This window comes from Homarus americanus, unplaced genomic scaffold, assembly GCF_018991925.1.
Source record: "Homarus americanus isolate GMGI-L3 unplaced genomic scaffold, GMGI_Hamer_2.0 scaffold2796, whole genome shotgun sequence".
Lineage (NCBI taxonomy): Eukaryota > Metazoa > Arthropoda > Malacostraca > Decapoda > Nephropidae > Homarus > Homarus americanus.
This window is the reverse complement of record NW_024757344.1, coordinates 26108-46792: the sequence shown is the minus strand read 5'-3', so window position 1 is coordinate 46792 and position 20685 is coordinate 26108. Positions and strand designations below refer to the sequence as shown.

At 37.2% G+C, this 20685-nt stretch overlaps 1 protein-coding gene across 3 annotated transcripts in view; it reads left to right on the top strand.

The window, feature by feature from the left end:
- LOC121857438 (oxysterol-binding protein-related protein 8-like) overlaps positions 1-20685 on the top strand; it is a gene marked incomplete at its 3' end in the record, with an annotated part of 136064 nt that overhangs the window by 90224 nt on the left and 25155 nt on the right. Inside the window, 6 exon segments of one of the 3 annotated variants that reach the window (XM_042353488.1) lie at positions 1189-1389; positions 5018-5162; positions 8118-8348; positions 8969-9355; positions 15345-15565; positions 16861-17039. In XM_042353488.1, the coding sequence (XP_042209422.1) occupies positions 1189-1389; positions 5018-5162; positions 8118-8348; positions 8969-9355; positions 15345-15565; positions 16861-17039 (1364 nt within the window). 3 annotated transcript variants of the gene reach the window in all.

Sequence of the window (20685 nt, the reverse complement as noted above, 5' to 3'; positions counted from 1 at the left end):
TTATTGACAGTGTTTACATTATTTGTTATGTACTGCATGAGATATTATTGTTGTTTTTTATAGGCAGGTTGTGCTCTGACTTCAGGAGTCCAGGAACATAACTCATTCATAACTTGGGAAATGCCTGTAGTCAATAGTGTTTCATTTAATTAATTATTACTTGTTATTTAAATAAAAAATTATGCTTGATTGTTCTTGGTGATAACATTATGGCATGGATGGTTCAGTAGTGAGACTTTAGGGGACACTTTTATTATACAGTACATTTGTAGTTCACTGAGGAATATTTTATAAGAATGAATCATGTGTTGATATCATTCAAATTTTCTCTTATTTATTAATGTATTGTTAAGTTAGTTAAATACTCTTTATGAATGTGAACTACTTGTGGGAGTGTTTTTGAAGCTGGTGCATTAATTTATTCAGGAGGTTTAAGTTGCAGTACAATACAGTATAAAAATTATTCTGATTTATTAATATAAATTTGAAGTACTATAAATATTACAGAAGACTATAAAGTACGACAAGAAAAAAATACAGTAATGACTATTTTTTTTTACTTTGACATTGGAGAATATTATGTTAGACAGTGTTAATAGAGTTATGAGGTGGTCGAGGTGTTGTTTGATGTGAGAAGAATGTTTACATCATCTTTGCTCGACGGATCATGTGGGAGATGCAGAACAGATCTTGATAACTACTGAAAGACAAATAAGACAAACTCAGATATGTTTTATTAAGAAAAAAAATTGATAAAGGAACAAGTGAATAAACTGTAATAGCCACAGGAATATTTATAAATATATTTTATACTGTACTGTACTTTAGTTCACTAGGGTTTAAAAAAACACTGATTATAAGAGTTGCCATTTGCTGTAAAGGGAAGTCAGACTTCAGCACTACAGAGTGTTTATAATCAACTCAGTTTATCAGAGGAAACAGATATGAGATAAATGTGTGATAATTGTACGTGTTTTATCTCCGAATTTTTATATTATTTTTTAACTTACTTTATTGTCCATTTTGTTTAATACTGTACTTGGCCTACAAGCTGCCCAAAAGTGACAACTGACTTGTTAAGACATATTATATTTGTAATGTATTACTTCACTAGTCAATTGTGACTGTAGTTTTTTCCTTGTTTTAATTGTCCTCTCTGGCCTGCAGGCTTTCCCTCTCTCCCGGAAGGAATCTTACAAAGATCAGCGACGGAAGTACCGGCGGGAGAAGAAGCGTGTGGCTAGGGAGCTGTTGAGCACGCTGAAGGACCCGGCGGTGGTGGTGCTGGCTGACTGGCTCAAGGTGCGCGGCTCACTCAAAGGATGGACCAAGCTGTGGTGTGTGCTCAAGCCTGGCATGTTACTCCTCTATAAGAGTGCCAAAGTCAAGGTAAGGGGGGGGTCTTCTCTAACATGGGGGATGGTAGTCACCAGTTATCACGGGTCACAGTGAGAGGAAATACATAAGGTTGATCTATAGTTAAGGAGAGTGAGAGTTATAGATGTTAGCATCAGTGAATATTGGCTGTCATCTCTCATGGCCATAAATTATAATATGGCAGCCAAGATAACATCACAGATCAAAACTGCCAGACTAAGATACTGTACAGCATACAGTACTGTAGGGGAGAAATAAGTTGTTCTTTCACTGTACCCATCACCACTGAGTTATGAGGCCTTTTACTGTACCCATCATCACTGAGTTATGAGGCCTTTTACTGTACCCATCACCACTGAGTTATGAGGCCTTTTACTGTACCCATCACCACTGAGTTATGAGGCCTTTTACTGTACCCATCACCACTGAGTTATGAGGCCTTTTTTTTTATCGTACAAAACAACTTGAATTTTGCCATTAATAATCTTAGTGTTAGTGTCCACCCACAGTTGTGTACCTAGTTGTTAGTAAGATATTGTACAGTGACATAATTATAACCCAAGTACTGTACTGTAGTCAGGTCTCTTTTGGTGAACATTGTAAGTACAGTGCTGTTCACTATACTGTATTAAGATCAGAGTTAACACAGCAGTGTATAGTACAGTGCTGTTCACTATACTGTATTAAGATCAGAGTTAACACAGCAGTGTATAGTACAGTACAGTGCTGTTCACTATACTGTATTAAGATCAGAGTTAACACAGCAGTGTACAGTACAGTGCTGTTCACTATACTGTATTAAGATCAGAGTTAACACAGCAGTGTATAGTACAGTACAGTGCTGTTCACTATACAGTCATTAAGAACAGTACAGCTATACATACAGTGTATAGTACAGTACAGTGCTGTTCACTATACTGTATTAAGATCAGAGTTAACACAGCAGTGTATAGTACAGTACAGTGCTGTTCACTATACTGTATTAAGATCAGAGTTAACACAGCAGTGTACAGTACAGTACAGTGCTGTTCACTATACTGTATTAAGATCAGAGTTAACACAGCAGTGTATAGTACAGTACAGTGCTGTTCACTATACTGTATTAAGATCAGAGTTAACACAGCAGTGTACAGTACAGTGCTGTTCACTATACTGTATTAAGATCAGAGTTAACACAGCAGTAGTACAGTACAGTGCTGTTCACTATACTGTATTAAGATCAGAGTTAACACAGCAGTGTATAGTACAGTACAGTGCTGTTCACTATACTGTATTAAGATCAGAGTTAACACAGCAGTGTATAGTACAGTACAGTGCTGTTCACTATACTGTATTAAGATCAGAGTTAACACAGCAGTGTATAGTACAGTACAGTGCTGTTCACTATACTGTATTAAGATCAGAGTTAACACAGCAGTGTATAGTACAGTACAGTGCTGTTCACTATACTGTATTAAGATCAGAGTTAACACAGCAGTGTACAGTACAGTGCTGTTCACTATACTGTATTAAGATCAGAGTTAACACAGCAGTGTATAGTACAGTACAGTGCTGTTCACTATACTGTATTAAGATCAGAGTTAACACAGCAGTGTATAGTACAGTACAGTGCTGTTCACTATACTGTATTAAGATCAGAGTTAACACAGCAGTGTGTACAGTACAGTGCTGTTCACTATACTGTATTAAGATCAGAGTTAACACAGCAGTGTAGTACAGTACAGTGCTGTTCACTATACTGTATTAAGATCAGAGTTAACACAGCAGTGTATAGTACAGTACAGTGCTGTTCACTATACTGTATTAAGATCAGAGTTAACACAGCAGTGTACAGTACAGTGCTGTTCACTATACAGTACAGTACAGTGCTGTTCACTATACTGTATTAAGATCAGAGTTAACACAGCAGTGTATAGTACAGTACAGTGCTGTTCACTATACTGTATTGTAGTTAACACAGCAGTACAGTACAGTGCTGTTCACTATACTGTATTAAGATCAGAGTTAACACAGCAGTGTATAGTACAGTACAGTGCTGTTACTGTACTGTATTAAGATCAGAGTTAACACAGCAGTGTACAGTACAGTACAGTGCTGTTCACTATACTGTATTAAGATCAGAGTTAACACAGCAGTGTACAGTACAGTGCTGTTCACTATACTGTATTAAGATCAGAGTTAACACAGCAGTGTACAGTACAGTGCTGTGCAGTATGCTGTATTAAGATCAGAGTTAACACAGCAGTGTACAGTACAGTGCTGTGCAGTATGCTGTAATAAGATCAGAGTTAACACAACAGTGTACAGTACAGTGCTGTGCAGTATTTTACACAGCAAAGTTATTGTGGTTATTTTCAAAATAAATTTCAACATAGTCCATCAACTGATGAATATCCCCTCTGGCAGTTACCATGTAGCATAGACCAGAGGTACAGTGCTGGTGACACACTACAGGTATTTACCTTCATTATTATCACCTGTACTGTACATTATCTTACACTTCACCTGTACTGTACAGTATCTTACACTTCACCTGTACTGTACAGTATCTTACACTTCACCTATACTGTACAGTACCTTACACTTCACCTATACTGTACAGTATCTTACACTTCACCTATACTGTACAGTATCTTACACTTCACCTATACTGTACAGTATCTTACACTTCACCTATACTGTACAGTATCTTACACTTCACCTATACTGTACAGTATCTTACACTTCACCTATACTGTACAGTATCTTACACTTCACCTATACTGTACAGTATCTTACATTTCACCTATACTGTACAGTATCTTTCACTTCACCTATACTGTACAGTATCTTACATTTCACTTATATACTTTACACTTCACCTATACTGTACAGTATACTACATACACTTCACCTATACTGTACAGTATACACTTCACCTATACACTTCACCTATACTGTATCTTACACTTCACCTATACTGTACAGTATCTTACATTTCACCTATACTGTACAGTATCTTTCACTTCACCTATACTGTACAGTATCTTACATTTCACTTATACTGTACAGTATTTTACACTTCACCTATACTGTACAGTATCTTACACTTCACCTATACTGTACAGTATCTTACACTTCACCTATACTGTACAGTATCTTACATTTCACCTATACTGTACAGTATCTTACACTTCACCTATACTGTACAGTATCTTACATTTCACTTATACTGTACAGTATTTTACACTTCACCTATACTGTACAGTATCTTACACTTCACCTATACTGTACAGTATCTTACATTTCACCTATACTGTACAGTATCTTACACTTCACCTATACTGTACAGTATCTTACATTTCACTTATACTGTACAGTATTTTACACTTCACCTATACTGTACAGTATCTTACACTTCACTTGTACTCTGTGATTCAGTTGTTGTTTTCATACATTTGTGTCTCCTGGTAGTCAAGTGGTGCTTCATCAGTTTAATGGAGTGGTTTTTATTCCTAAATCAGTCAGCTATGAAGTTCATCAAACAGAAGGTTGTACTGTTGGGACCATAACACACACTTTGTGCTGCCACCTTATGGGTGTAGAGAGAAGACCTTACTGTAAGATGAGACAAATGTTAACCCTCCACATCTTCCTACAGAGCAGCCACTGGGTGGGGACAGTGTTACTTAACACATGTGAATTGATTGAGCGGCCATCAAAAAAGGATGGATTCTGTTTCAAGCTCTTCCATCCTCTTGAACAGTCTATCTGGGCCACCAAGGGACCTGAGGGGGAAACAATGGGTGAGTGTACAGTTTGTGGTCATTAATTATACCTCAGTTTAGGTTACAAGGGACAACATTTAGTAAGTTTAAAACAGAGGAAAACTTGTTTTGTGGTGTTCTATCATGCATAGTACAGTACGGTAAACCCTCGAAGATCCGGACCCGGGAAATCCGGATTTCGGAAGATCCGGACAAAAACTTTGGGGGTTCTGGGCTGAAGCCTCCTAGAAGCTTCCCTAAGAAACATTACCAAACCAGAGCAAAAATATTTTAGGCCCGTGGATGCTGCTTGACCCGTCAGTTGCTTGGTGCCCGAGGAGGTGGGAAACATAAACAGTTGTTGTTTGTGGTAATATTATTTCATTGACTCTAGTAATGATACAATGTTTCTTATTATGTTATCACAGGTAAAGTCATGGTTTATATACAGTAATTTGTTTATCACTACATTAGTGCTGTATTTTGGGTGTTTCTTATATCATTTATTATTAGCCGGAAGATTCGGACAATCGACTTTTTAGTCCGGATCTTCGAGGGTTCACTGTACATTTCTTGTGAGTTGAGGCAGGTTATTGGTCAGAACCTGTTGATGTGCTCAGTACTGTACAGTGGTAACATGCTTACCTCTCGCCATTGTGTCCTGGGTTAGGTGCAGTGTTGGGAGTAAAGCCGTTATTAGTAACACTGTTACTTTTTATGTAACAATTGCAGTAATGCTGCTACTTAAGAAAATTTGTAACGATATTGGTAACAGCGTTACTTATGTGGATAATTCCAATTGTCAATCATTACTTTTATATTTTAATAAATATATATCAACATTGGAAAAACTCGACACGAGTAACTGAATACTGTACAGTGGCCATCATGTTTTGCTGCTGTCACTTCCTGTCAAGTCCTGTTACACTTACACAGCAGTGTTGCTCTTTGTGGAATCTTGGCAACGTGGCGCGGAAAACAATTGTGCATCCGTCGTGGATGTGGAAATGTCGGATGTCTTTCCACGTTGCGGTGGAATAATTTCCAAACTTTTCGGTTATGACAGTTATATATTAAAACATAATAAATATGTTTGAAATATATTAAGAAAATATTTTTATTCAATTCCTTTATTGTATCTAACAAGTGTTTGATACAATAATTATGGAAGAAAAATAGAAATAAAGGAATTAATGTTTGTATTGTTTTGTTATTAAACCAATTGTAATTTACACAATTTTGCTCTAGTGTACGGTGTCTCCTCCTCAACTTACGACAACCCGAACATACGACGGCCGTGGTCGTATAAAATATTTTTCGCATTACGTATTTTTGAGTCCCGACGTTAGTGATCGCGCTGTGTACTGACAAAATTTTTGTTTGTAATTCCCTTAAAAATGGCTGGCAAGCGTAAAAGTGAGAGTTCTCGTGGTGCTGAGAAGAAAAAGAGACACCCATTTTAGATTTTCTATGTATTATTTTCGCCTTTTCGACTTACGTCCCGGTCGTCTGGGCGGAACCCCGTCGTGAGTCAAGGAGAGACTGTACTAATACGACCAATATCTCGTACACACAAAGTAACCAACAGTAACAAGTTACTTCTTGAAATTGTAACGGCAGTGGTAACGGTTTTACATTTTCTACCAAGTAACAGTAATGGCGTTATTTTTATAAAGTAATGCTCACAACACTGGTTAGGTGAGAGAAGGGTAAGTGTTGCTTGACCAAACATCTGAGGTTTTCCTAGTTACTCTGGGCTAGTGTACAGCACTGACACTATAGCCATGAAGAACAATGGAGAGATGACACTATAGCCATGAAGAACAATGGAGGGATGACACTATAGCCATGAAGAACAATGGGGGATGACACTATAGCCATGGAGAACAATGGGGGATGACACTATAGCCATGAAGAACAATGGGGGATGACACTATAGCCATGGAGAACAATGGAGGATGACACTATAGCCATGGAGAACAATGGGAGATGACACTATAGCCATGGAGAACAATGGGGATGACACTATAGCCATGGAGAACAATGGGAGATGACACTATAGCCATGGAGAACAATGGGAGATGACACTATAGCCATGAAGAACAATGGGGGATGACACTAGCCATGAAGAACAATGGAGGATGACACTATAGCCATGAAGAACAATGGAGGGATGACACTATAGCCATGAAGATCAATGGGGATGACACTATAGCCATAAAAGAACAATGGGGGATGACACTATAGCCATGAAGAACAATGGAGATGACACTATAGCCATGAAGAACAATGGGGGATGACACTATAGCCATGAAGAACAATGGAGATGACACTATAGCCATGAAGAACAATGGGGGATGACACTATAGCCATGAAGAACAATGGGGGTTGACACTATAGCCATGAAGAACAATGGAGGGATGGCACTATAACCATGAAGAACAATGGAGGATGACACTATAGCCATGAAGAACAATGGAGGATGACACTATAGCCATGAAGAACAATGGGGAGGACATCAAGGTCTATTCATGTCAACTAACTGTGATGCAACAATTAAAGTAAATGAACTAATTAGGATGGAATATGGACGGTCGCTGCCTGTTGTGAGAATGAGACAGAGAAATTGGTCATGAACTGGGTTACTCTGACTGTCATGTGGTTCAAGTGTTTACAGTAGTTATATCTCAGTAGGGGTTGATACTTCCTCAGTTTGGATGGCCCAGGGAAGGAGTGACCTATTGGTTGTGACTGTAAATTATGTCATCTGATTGTGATATTGTAATTACAGGTATTATGAAAGTTGGCATTGAATTTTGTGATATATTATGTGAGAAGATGCTCGAGGAGTTTGTTGAACATTGTACAAGAGATACTTGTTTTAATATAAATAATTTACCATAATTGTTTTTCTCTGTTGATGTGTCAGTGTAAAGCTGTTCAGCACAGGTAGTTGTTGTATAATACTATATTTGGATGTTGGAACTAACGCAGGGGCAGTCGTGCAGCCACTTCCCTCGTCGCACCTTATCTTCCGAGCCCCATCGCAGGCAGCGGGAAAGTGCTGGATGGACGCCATGGAGCTGGCTGTCCGATGTTCCTCCATTCTCATCCGATCCATGACCTCCTCAAATAAGACAGATGCCAACAATTCCATCAACTCTTCTACTCTCGCAGCTGATAAGTGGAATGAGTCTGATTATGAGAAGCACTTTAATGACCAAGGTAAGTGTGGTAGTCATAGTAAGATGGTTCATTGTTATAGACCAGAGTTAATGTGTTAATATGTGTATCTGATAGATCTCTTCATAGGACTATATAGTTGCTATAAGTTGAGTGTTAACTGTTTACAACACACTTTGGAGTACCATTAGGGTAATATAAACAAGTGTGTATGTCATGTTGTAAAGAGCTTATGTATACTTTCAATGATCGTCCACTTATGTGTCTCTTTCTCTGTCCCCTTCCTCCCACCTCATTGGCTGCCTCCTCTCCACTGCTGTCATGGTCATATACATTGCCTTGTATATCTTCATCTCTTGTTGCATGATACTGCATGCCTTTTACATTCACATGTAACTCTTGCATTTGGATCTCTCTTAATTAATTAAACATTGCATGGTGTATGTAATAAATTAAAAATGTTCTTATGTAACTGTTACACTGTATCTTATATTGCATTAATTGGGTGTGGTTTTGTGGGATCAATCTTGAACATCTTAAAAAAAATTGTTGTTGTGTCTAACACACATGACTGATACATACACCTGTTGCCCCAATTAATTAAATTGTGAATTTTGTAATTCCTTCTAAATGACAATGGATATAAACTTTACAAAATCCAGATATATCTGATGACTCAAGTACCGGTGTGAGTCCAGAAAACAGTCCAGTAACATCGCCTCAGTCAGTGTGGCGGGACTGTACCATTCACCTTGCTGGTGCCTCTAGTGTGGAGGGCACACCCACCCATAAGGTCCTACTTGGTGGCGGGGTAAACCGGGATCCATCACCAACTCCGTACTATCGTAGGTTGGCAGCAGCCATTCACTTGGCTGATCAGGAGCTTATGGGTGAATGCTCCAACAAGAGAATGTCATTAACTCCTGAAGATGCCAGTTATTCTGAACACTCACAGGGAAACACACCTAAGAAGCATAAGAGACCAAAGAAGTACTTTGTGAAGGCCAGCCCCAAGATTATTGAAAAGACAACAAAACTGGAAAAGAATGGTAGCTAATGTTATTAATGGTGGCTAATGTTATTAATGGCTAATGTTATTAATGGTGGCTAATGTTATTAATGGTGGCTAATGTTATTAATGGTGGCTAATGTTATTAATGGTAGCTAATGTTATTAATGGTGGCTAATGTTATTAATGGTGGCTAATGTTATTAATGGTGGCTAATGTTATTAATGGTAGCTAATGTTATTAATGGTGGCTAATGTTATTAATGGTGGCTAATGTTATGGTGGCTAATGTTATTAATGGTATAATGTTATTAATGGTATTAATGTTATTAATGGTATTAATGTTATTAATGGTAGCTAATGTTATTAATGGTGGCTAATGTTATTAATGGTGGCTAATGTTATTAATGGTGGCTAATGTTATTAATGGTGGCTAATGTTATTAATGGTGGCTAATGTTATTAATGGTAGCTAATGTTATTAATGGTAGCTAATGTTATTAATGGCTAATGTTATTAATGGTGGCTAATGTTATTAATGGTAGCTAATGTTATTAATGGTGGCTAATGCTATTAATGGTGGCTAATGTTATTAATGGTAGCTAATGTTATTAATGGTGGCTAATGTTATTAATGGTAGCTAATGTTATTAATGGTGGCTAATGTTATTAATGGTGGCTAATGTTATTAATGGTGGCTAATGTTATTAATGGTGGCTAATGTTATTGATGGTGGCTAATGTTATTAATGGTGGCTAATGTTATTAATGGTGGCTAATGTTATTAATGGTGGCTAATGTTATTAATGGTGGCTAATGTTATTAATGGTGGCTAATGTTATTAATTTGTAGCCACGTTATTAATGGCTAACGTTATTAATGGTGGTTAACGTTATTAATGCGCTAATGTTGAAGTTAACGGTGGCTAATGCCATTATCGGTGGCTAATGTTATTAATGGTGAGCCAATGTTATTACTTGGTAATAATGTTATTACTTGTAGCTAATGTTATTAATGGCGGCTAATGTTATTAATGGTGGCTAATGTTATTAATGGTGGCTAATGTTATTAATGGTAATAATGTTATTAATGGTATTAATGTTATTAATGGTGGCTACCGTTATTAATGGTGGCTAATGTTATTAATGGTATTAATGTTATTAATGGTGGCTAATGTTATTAATGGTGGCTAATGTTATTAATGGTAGCTATCGCTATTAATGGCTAATGTTATTAATGGTACGCTAATGTTATTACTTGTGGCTAATGTTATTAATTTGGTATTAATGTTAATAATGGTATTAATGTTATTAATGGTGGCTAATGTTATTAATGGTATTAATGTTATTAATGGTATTAATGTTATTAATTTATGGCTACCGTGTTATTAATGGTATTAATGTTATTAATTTACGCTAATGTTATTAATGGTGTATTAATGTTATTACGTAGCTAATGTTATTAATGGTAATAATAATAATGGTAGCTAATGTTATTAATGGTATTAACGTTATTAATGGTATTAATGTTATTAATGGTATTAATGTTATTAATGGTAATAATGTTATTAATGGTAGCTAATGTTATTAATAGTATAATGTTATTAATGGTAGCTAATGTTATTAATGGTAATAACGTTATTAATGGTACACTGTTATTAATGGCTGTTATTAATGGTGGCTAATGTTATTAATTTGTAGCTTAATGTTATTAATGGTAGCTAATGTTATTAATGGTGGCTAACGTTATTAATGGTGGCTAATGTTATTAATGGTGTATTAATGTTATTAATGGTGGCTAATGTTATTGTTTGGTGGCTAATGTTATTAATGGCTAATGTTATTAATGGTGGCTAATGTTATTAATGGTAGCTAATGTTATTAATGGTGGCTAATGCTATTAATGGTGGCTAATGTTATTAATGGTGGCTAATGTTATTAATGGTGGCTAATGTTATTAATGGTAGCTAATGTTATTAATGGTAGCTAATGTTATTAATGGCTAATGTTATTAATGGTGGCTAATGTTATTAATGGTGGCTAATGTTATTAATGGTAGCTAATGTTATTAATGGTAGCTAATGCTATTAATGGTAGCTAATGTTATTAATGGTAGCTAATGTTATTAATGGCTAATGTTATTAATGGTGGCTAATGTTATTAATGGTAGCTAATGTTATTAATGGTGGCTAATGTTATTAATGGTGGCTAATGTTATTAATGGTGGCTAATATTATTAATGGTAGCTAATGTTATTAATGGTGGCTAATGCTATTAATGGTGGCTAATGCTATTAATGGTGGCTAATGTTATTAATGGTGGCTAATGTTATTAATGGTGGCTAATGTTATTAATGGTGGCTAATGCTATTAATGGTGGCTAATGTTATTAATGGTGGCTAATGTTATTAATGGTGGCTAATGTTATTAATGGTGGCTAATGTTATTAATGGTGGCTAATGTTATTAATGGTAGCTAATGCTATTAATGGTGGCTAATGCTATTAATGGTGGCTAATGCTATTAATGGTGGCTAATGCTATTAATGGTGGCTAATGCTATTAATGGCGGCTAATGTTATTAATGGTGGCTAATGTTATTAATGCTAATGTGGCTAATGTTATTAATGGCGGCTAATGTTATTAATGGCGGCTAATGCTAATGCTATTAATGGCGGCATTAATGGTGGCTAATTAATGGTGGCTAATGTTATTAATGGCGGCTAATGTTATTAATGGCGGCTAATGTTATTAATGGCGGCTAATGTTATTAATGGCGGCTAATGTTATTAATGGCGGCTAATGTTATTAATGGTGGCTAATGGTATTAATGGCGGCTAATGCTATTAATGGTGGCTAATGGTATTAATAGTGGCTAATGCTATTAATGGTGGCTAATGTTATTAATGGTGGCTAATGTTATTAATGGTGGCTAATGTTATTAATGGTGGCTAATGTTATTAATGGTGGCTAATGCTATTAATGGTGGCTAATGTTATTAATGGTGGCTAATGCTATTAATGGTGGCTAATGCTATTAATGGTGGCTAATGTTATTAACAAAGTAAATATTAATACATTTACTGTACTGTGTTCTACTGTACTGTACTGTACAGGTACTGTACTGCACTGTGCTGTACTGTGCTGTACTGAACTGTACTGTACTGTACTGGGCTGTACTGTACTGTACTGTAGTGTGCTGTGCTGTACTGTACTGTACTGCATTGTGCTGTACAGGTACTGTACTGTGCTGCACTGCTCTTTACTCTACTGCACTGTACTGTGCTGTGATATTCTGTACAGTACTGTACTGTACTGAACTGTACTGTGCTGTACTGGGCTGTACTGTGCTGAGCTGTGCTGTGCTGTGCTGTACTGTACTGTACTGCATTGTGCTGTGCTGTACTGTACTGCACTGTGCTGTACTGTACTGTGCTGTGCTGTACTGCTGTACTGTACTGTAGTGCTGTACTGTACTCTACTGTACTGTACTGAGCTGTACTGCACTGTGTTGTACTCTAATGTACTGTGCTGTACTGTGCTGTACTGTACTGCTGTACTCTACTGTGCTGTACTATATTGTACTGTACTGCACTTTACTGAATTGTACTGTGCTGTACAATACTATACTGTACTGTTCTGTGCTGTGCTGTACTATACTGTGCTGTACTTTACTGTGCTGTGCTGTACTTTACTGTGTTGTGCTGTACTGTGCTGTACTGTACTGTGCTGTACAGTATTATACTGTAATATACTTTATTGTGCTATACTGTACTGTACTGTACCACACTGTGCTGTACTGCACTGCACTTCACTGTGCTGTGCTGTTCTGCACTGTACTGTGCTGTTCAGTACTGTACTGTGCTGTACAGTATTATGCTGTACTATACTGTATTGTGCTATGCTGTACTATACTGTACTGTACCACACTGTGCTGTACTGCACTGCACTGTGCTGTACTGTAATGAACTGTACTGTACTCTTCTGTACTCTACTGAGCTATGCTTTGCTGTATTGTACTCTGCTTTACTGTACTGTATTTTACTGTGCTGTACTGCTGTACTGTACAGTACCATTCTGTACTGTGCTGTCCTGCACTCTACTGTGCTATAATGTACTGTACTTTGCTCTACTGTACTGTGCTGTACTGTACTGCACTCTACTTTGCTATACTGTACTGTACTGTACTGTACTCTACTCTACTTTGCTCTGCTATACTGTACTGTACTGTACTGTACTGTACTGCACTCTGCTTTGCTATACTGTACTGTACTGTACTGTACTGTACTGTACTGTACTGTACTGCACTCTACTTTGCTATACTGTACTTTACTGTACTGTACTGTACTGTACTGTACTGTACTATACTGTACTGTACTTTGCTCTGCTATACTGTACTGTACTGTACTGTATTGTACTGTACTGCACTGCACTCTACTTTGCTATACTGTACTGTACTGTACTGTACTGTACTGTACTGCACTCTACTTTGCTATACTGTACTTTACTGTACTGTACTGTACTGTACTGTGCTATAATGTACTGTACTTTGCTCTGCTATACTGTACTGTACTGTACTGTACTATAATGTACTGTACTTTGCTCTGCTATACTGTACTGTACTGTACTGCACTGCACTCTACTTTGCTATACTGTACTGTACTGTACTGTACTGTACTGTACTGTACTGTACTGCACTCTACTTTGCTATACTGTACTTTACTGTACTGTACTGTACTGTAATGTACTGTACTGTACTATACTATACTGTACTGCACTCTACTTTGCTATACTGTACTGTACTGTACTATATTGTACTGCACTCTACTTTGCTATACTGTACTGTACTGTACTGTACTGTATCTGTACTGTACTATACTGTACTGTAATGTACTGTACTGCACTCTACTTTGCTATACTGTACTGTACTGTGCTGTACTGTGCTGTGCTGTGCTGTGCTGTACTGTACTGTACTGTACTTTGCTATACTGTACTGTACTGTACTGTATCTGTACTGTACTATACTGTACTGTACTGTACTGTACTATACTGTACTGTACTGTAGTGTACTGCACTGCACTCTACTTTGCTATACTGTACTGTACTGTGCTGTACTGTACTCTACTTTGCTATACTGTACTGTACTGCACTGCACTGCACTGCACTGCACTCTACTTTGCTATACTGTACTGTACTGTACTGTGCTGTGCTGTGCTGTATCTGTACTGTACTATACTGTACTGTTATGTACTGTACTGTACTGTACTATTAGAAGTTAATAAACCAGTTATATTACCAACAATGTCATATAGCCTGTGTGTGTTGGGTATACAGTATGTGCATGAATATTGGCTGTGTACAGTACTAATAATACTACAGTATATTAAACCTTTCACAATGTGGCATTAAAAAGAATGAATTATGAAGATTCATACTGTACTTACTACAGTACTTCACTCTGAAGCTTTTCATTCTGAGCCAGATTCTCATAAAGTTACACTTTGAATTTCTCCTGTACTGAGAGGGTAAATAAGTGCTTCACTAAAACAAAGTCAATACTCAATAACTACAATGGCTTCATAATTACACTGAGACTCAACCTTAGGTAGATAAGGTACAGTATTATAATCATTATTAAAAGAAGAAAGTTAAAGTATGACTTATGAGAGTCTTGTTTTACATTATTTTTATCTGTTGCTGACACTGAGGAGGCTGCCATTACACACCCAATGGAAGTTATCTCTTGTTATTTTCATGTGTTGTTGTCAGTTTGAAAAATAAATCAATAAACAGCTGTAGAATGTCTTGAAGGAGTATTTATATTTGATCAATGCTTTCTTTCAATAAGTATTTCTCATATTTAAATGCCTTGAAAATTATTATTGCTTAGTGGCCAAGAAAGCTGCTTCAGACCCATAATTAGCAGCTAACAGTAAGAGGCTGCAGACCGCCTGTTGTTTGGCCCCAACCGGATCCAACCTCTCCCACCATCCCTCCTAACCTGCAGACCTTACCCTTCCCTCTCCTGAACCCCGCAGACCTGGACGATGCAAGCCATACAGATGAGAACGAATACCATCGCGAATCTGGTCACTTTTCTGGAGCAGAGGCAATGTCTGGGACAGAGTCGGAGTCTGAGGACGGCTCTCACAAAGGTGATGACGAGAGGAGGGAGGACGAAGAGGATGAAGAGCTAAAAGATGACCAGACTCCCATTGAATCTGCATATATAGCCACTAAGGAAGGGGAGATGGGGGAGGTGAGCTCTCTGTACTTCTTTCTAATAAGTAATTACTATAGTATATATATATATATTTATCCCTAGCAAATAACTTTTATTCTATGTTTTAATAACTAACATAGTACTACTGTAAAGGTAAAACTGTAAATATTTTTCCACTTGTTTAGTAACTATGACAGAGAACTTCAACACTGAGCCACATCTTACCCACAGTCAGGTCAGTGTTTACCTCCAGGTCTGGCTGAGGTAGTGATGGTCACAGTGGTAGGAACAAGCTGGTTGGTGATTATTCTGATTTAGGTATGAGAAACTTTTATCACCTTTTATCAGGATCAAATCAGTTAGCAAGTCTAGGAGGTTGAATTATCAAGCACCTGGGCCTCAATTTTTATGACTGGGATCTGGAAATTGAATATTCTGTATAAAGAAATTTAATGATTGTTCTCTTTCATCTCAGACTCCCAAAAGATAACCCTTGTCATAAAGTTTCAGTACCCTGAAAATGGTTGGTGATTTTTCACTGCTGAGTGTAAGTTGGTACACTGATCTGCGTTTGTTTTCAGCATAAGATGACATAAAAAATGACAGTCAGTTCAGGTTGAGTCACACAGCTGTCCAGCTACTGTTCCTCAACATGGTGGGTGTTGCACTAGGTGTTGTTCCAAGGACCATTACCCCAGGTGATACTGTACTCAGGGATCTTGGACACACACTGCTGTTCATCATTGTTCTTAATAAGTCATAACAAGTTAGTTGACAAAACACTCTTAGTGGTGGTATATGCCACTGTGGTGGTTATGTCACTGTGTCATGGATAGCAGTGGTTCACAGACAGGAGTCCAGTCTGTTTTATCTTTAGTGGTTGGAAGGCTTCTTGTTTACATATGGGTCCCATGACCAGGAGATTAATTGTTTTTAACTCTCAAAATTAATAATGGTTACTTCATACAATAAGCCCTGAGTGAAAACTTTGGCCTCCAGGTGTTAGTTAGGTCAGGTTAAGGTATGGATGCCTTCCTCTGGTGGTGACCTCCAAGGTGAGTTTGTGTCTGATGAGTCTTCCAGGACCAGCTTAGAGCACCAACATGTTTGATGAGGGAGGAAGGACTACAAGTGAAGGACGTAGTAGTAGAGCAAGTTAATGATGGTACAGTACAAGATGGTGATGACTTGTGTTTGGAGACACAACAGTTGTTAACAGTGTATAAATAACATTAAGTGAAAGTAGAGACTTGGGGGCAGGTGATACTTGCTAGTGTGGAAAATTCACTTTATTATTACATTATTATTATTATTATTATTATTAATTTTAGGCTGGAGAACAAGTAGAAGAATTAGAAGAAGAGAACAAGTCTCTGATATGGTTTTTGTTGAAACAAGTTCGACCAGGGATGGATTTATCCAAAGTGGTGCTGCCAACATTTATTCTTGAGCCAAGGTCCTTCCTCGACAAACTCTCAGACTACTATTATCATGCTGATCTACTCTCAAAGTAAGTACTGTATCTCTTCACCTCAGATAACGAAATGCATATTGAGTTCTTTGTAAAATATTTTATTATACAGGCAGTCACTGACTTATGACAGGGATACATTCCTGGACCCTTATCATAAGTCACTTTGTTCATAAGTCAGAACAGTTAATTCCATAGTTTAGGTTAGGTTAAAGCACAACTCTGCCCATACAAAACAACGATAGTATCTCATACATAACAAATAATGTAAACACTGTAAGTAAAGTGATGTTAAACAATATAGAAAGTAATGTAAAAAATGGGATTTTATTTAAAAAATTTTGCGATGAATGTACAGTATTAGGATCCCATTCTTCAGTGTGGGTGATTGTAAGTTGGACGGTGGTAACTCAGGGACTGTCTGTACTCACATGGATTTAAGGCATTTCACTAATTGAAAGGACAGTGCCAGATTAATCGAATCGATAGGTGAAGTAAAGTGTGACGAGATCTTGATGCTGGTGCGTAGATTGGTGGTGCGGGAACTGGACTTGAAGAATTATGGTGGAGTTTGGAGGGATTTGGGGTTGGTGGATAGTGCAAGAAGAAAGGTGAGGAAATTGGAAAGTAGTACAGGTTGTACCTTCTCTAGTCCGGCATTCTGTGGTCCGGAAACTCCTGTGGTTTGGAACGATTTTAGTTTGTTCAATAGGTAGAAAGGCAGCTTTTTTTTTTTTTTTTTTTTACTTATCTGCATTATTATTATTATTATTATTATTATTATTATTATTATTATTATTATTATTATTACAGGAGTATTAAATTTTTGCCTCAGGCCCCAATGTGGGTCAGTGACCTATGCCCAGGTGGGCTAATCCCCGTAAAAAATAAACAACAACAAAGCCGCGGGAAATTAAGGTTTGTTTACATCCAGCAGTTCGGCTGCTCTCTCTCTCTTTCTCTCTCTGCTTGTCTATACAGAGTACAACATTTAACCCTTCAATATATATGAGCAGTAAATAAGTGTTGCTTTCATATTCTTATGTAGAGTAATGACGATATGTTTTCACATGTGCGCACTAACATACGCGCAGTCTCACTTTTTTTCTTTACCATTAATGGTTAGCTACTTATATTGTTCCATTTATTACATTAAATAACATTACTTCAAACACGCATATTAATTTTTTTACAGTAATTTTACTACAGCTACAATCAGGGTCTTATTTTCTTCAGTTTTATATGTAGAACCAATCAGTCACTGGTTTTGTAAGCATTAACGAAAACAATGCCGGCAGCCGTCTCGTCTCCTCTAATATTCCACGTATTATTAATGAATTGTATTGTTCATTTTGCACACACAAACATTAATTCAATAAAAAAAATTCAGAAACATTAATTAAAATATATATGAACGGTAAATTAGTGTTGCTTTCATATTCTTATATAGAGTATGACGATATGTTTTCACGTGTGCGCACTTACATACGCGATCTCTCTTTTTTCTTTACCATTATCGTTAGCTACTTCTATTGTTCCATTTATTAACATTAAATAACATTACTTAAAACAACCATATTCATTTTACTACTGCTACAACCAGGGTCTTATTTTCTTCAGTTTTATATGTAGAACCAATCAGTCACTGGTTTTGTAATCAACGAAAACAATGCTGTCTCATTTCCTCATGTGTTTTAATATTCTACGTATTATTAATGAATTGTGTTGCTCATTTTGCACACATAAACATTAATTCAATCAAAAAGACATTCAGTAATAAACAATAATGAATCTTTTGTACATAAGAGAAATGACGCTGTTTACATGATTGTGCACGTCGTCTGAACGTTGGTGGGCCGTTCAAACACATCGAAATTCGAGTTTCCGCCGTCAAAATTTTAATTTTTTTTTTTGTGTTCAAATAAAAAACGTCGAATTAAAAACTCGGGAAATTTGAGAAGCTACTGTATGACATTTAACCCTTCAAAGAGATCATGAAGCAGAGAAAGTGGTGCTAGTGCTTCCAAGCATAAGCACAAGTCACTATCTATCCAGGAAAAGGGTGAATTTCCATGGTCCGGAAATTTCCATGGTCCGGCACCGGTCAGGTCCCGAGGTTGCCGGACTAGAGAGGTACAACCTGTAGTAGGATGCTAGGTCTTGGGGCTCAACCCAAGTGCTTCTGTTTTCTCATGTTTGTGTTTCAGCTAATTTTTGTCTTAGGTGTTATATCTATGTCAGGTGTTTGTATGTTTAGCAAGTGTTGCAATTTTATGCCTTACATTTTCAGGTCTTGTGTCCTAGCCAATGGTGAGGAGTCTAGGGCAGGTACTTGTGTGTCTGCTAAGAACATCCTGTCTTTTTATGATCTAATGTTATAAGTGGTAGGGCTGTCAAGGTTGTCACTGGGGTAACGTTGCATCTTTCAATAGAGTGGAGTTGGTGTGGGTTCTAGGGCTCTTCTTTCACTGTGAGGGAACCACGAGTGTTCTCTTCTTCCTTCTTCTATCTCTTCCATCCATTCTGTGATTGGTCCTGCCTCTATGTCTTCTAACTTTGTCCAAATTCTTTTTGAGCGTTAGTGTAGGTAAACGTTTAGGGGTTCTATTTGTGCTCGTTGGTGTAGTTGACAGTTGGTGACTATGTCAGGATATCTGATGTTATATACATCCCTTATGGCTAATTGTCTGCAGTTTCTTTATGTTTGTTTTATTGCATGTAGGGGAATTGGTGGATATACTAGTCGGGATTGGACACAGGCTCTATATAACTTTAACTTGTTTTTTGCCGACAGGTTTCTGAAGCGTTTTAATTTAATTTACATGTTTCTGGTTTTTGCAAGTTTTTAGGCGATGAATGTTTTGTAGCCTTTTGTTGTTATCTTCAGCCCCAGGACAGTGCCTTCCATGGTATATGGAATCACTTTGTTGTCTACTATAATGGTCTTTTTTTTCCTTTTAGCGATTGGGATTATTTTGAACTTGTTGGTGTTCGTTTGTATCTTCCACTTTTTTCGTACTGGTTGATGTTCTCTATTGCGTTGGCAGTATGTTGTGCCATTATTGCTGTTGATTTGCCGGGGTATGTGATGATTTGTGTGATATCGTCTGCAAAACTTATGTATTCACTGTAGGGAGGTGGTTCTGGTAGGTCTGCTGTGTAGATGTTGTACAGCATGGGTCACTACCTTGGGGTACTCCAGTTCTCTGGGTGGTTCTATATAGATGACCATTTGTATTTGTGCCGTGCGTTCGTTTAAGAAGTCACAGACGATTTTTTTCTAGTGGATCTGGAAGATTTAATTGAAGCAGTGCTATACTTTATCAAACGCTTTCTTAACGTCTCTTAATACAACGTTGACTTGGTTTCTTTCTTGTTGGCTAACGTTAACGTGATTATGGCCAGTACAGTGTGTGTTCCCTTTCTTTCAGTAAATCCGTGTTGTCTAGGGTTTGGTAGTCTGTTTTCGCTCCTGTGTTTTCTAATTCTCATGTTAATTGACTTTTCCAATAGTTTTCCGATAACTCCGAGTAGAGAAATCGGTCTGTAGTTAATTACTTGAGTGAGGTCTTTGGCTGGTTTCGGTATGAATATGATTTTTGCGTTTTTGAATGCGTCAATGAAGTATCCACTTGCCAAAGCTGAGTTTAATATTTCAAGGATGCCTTGTGTGCAGTTGTTGGAT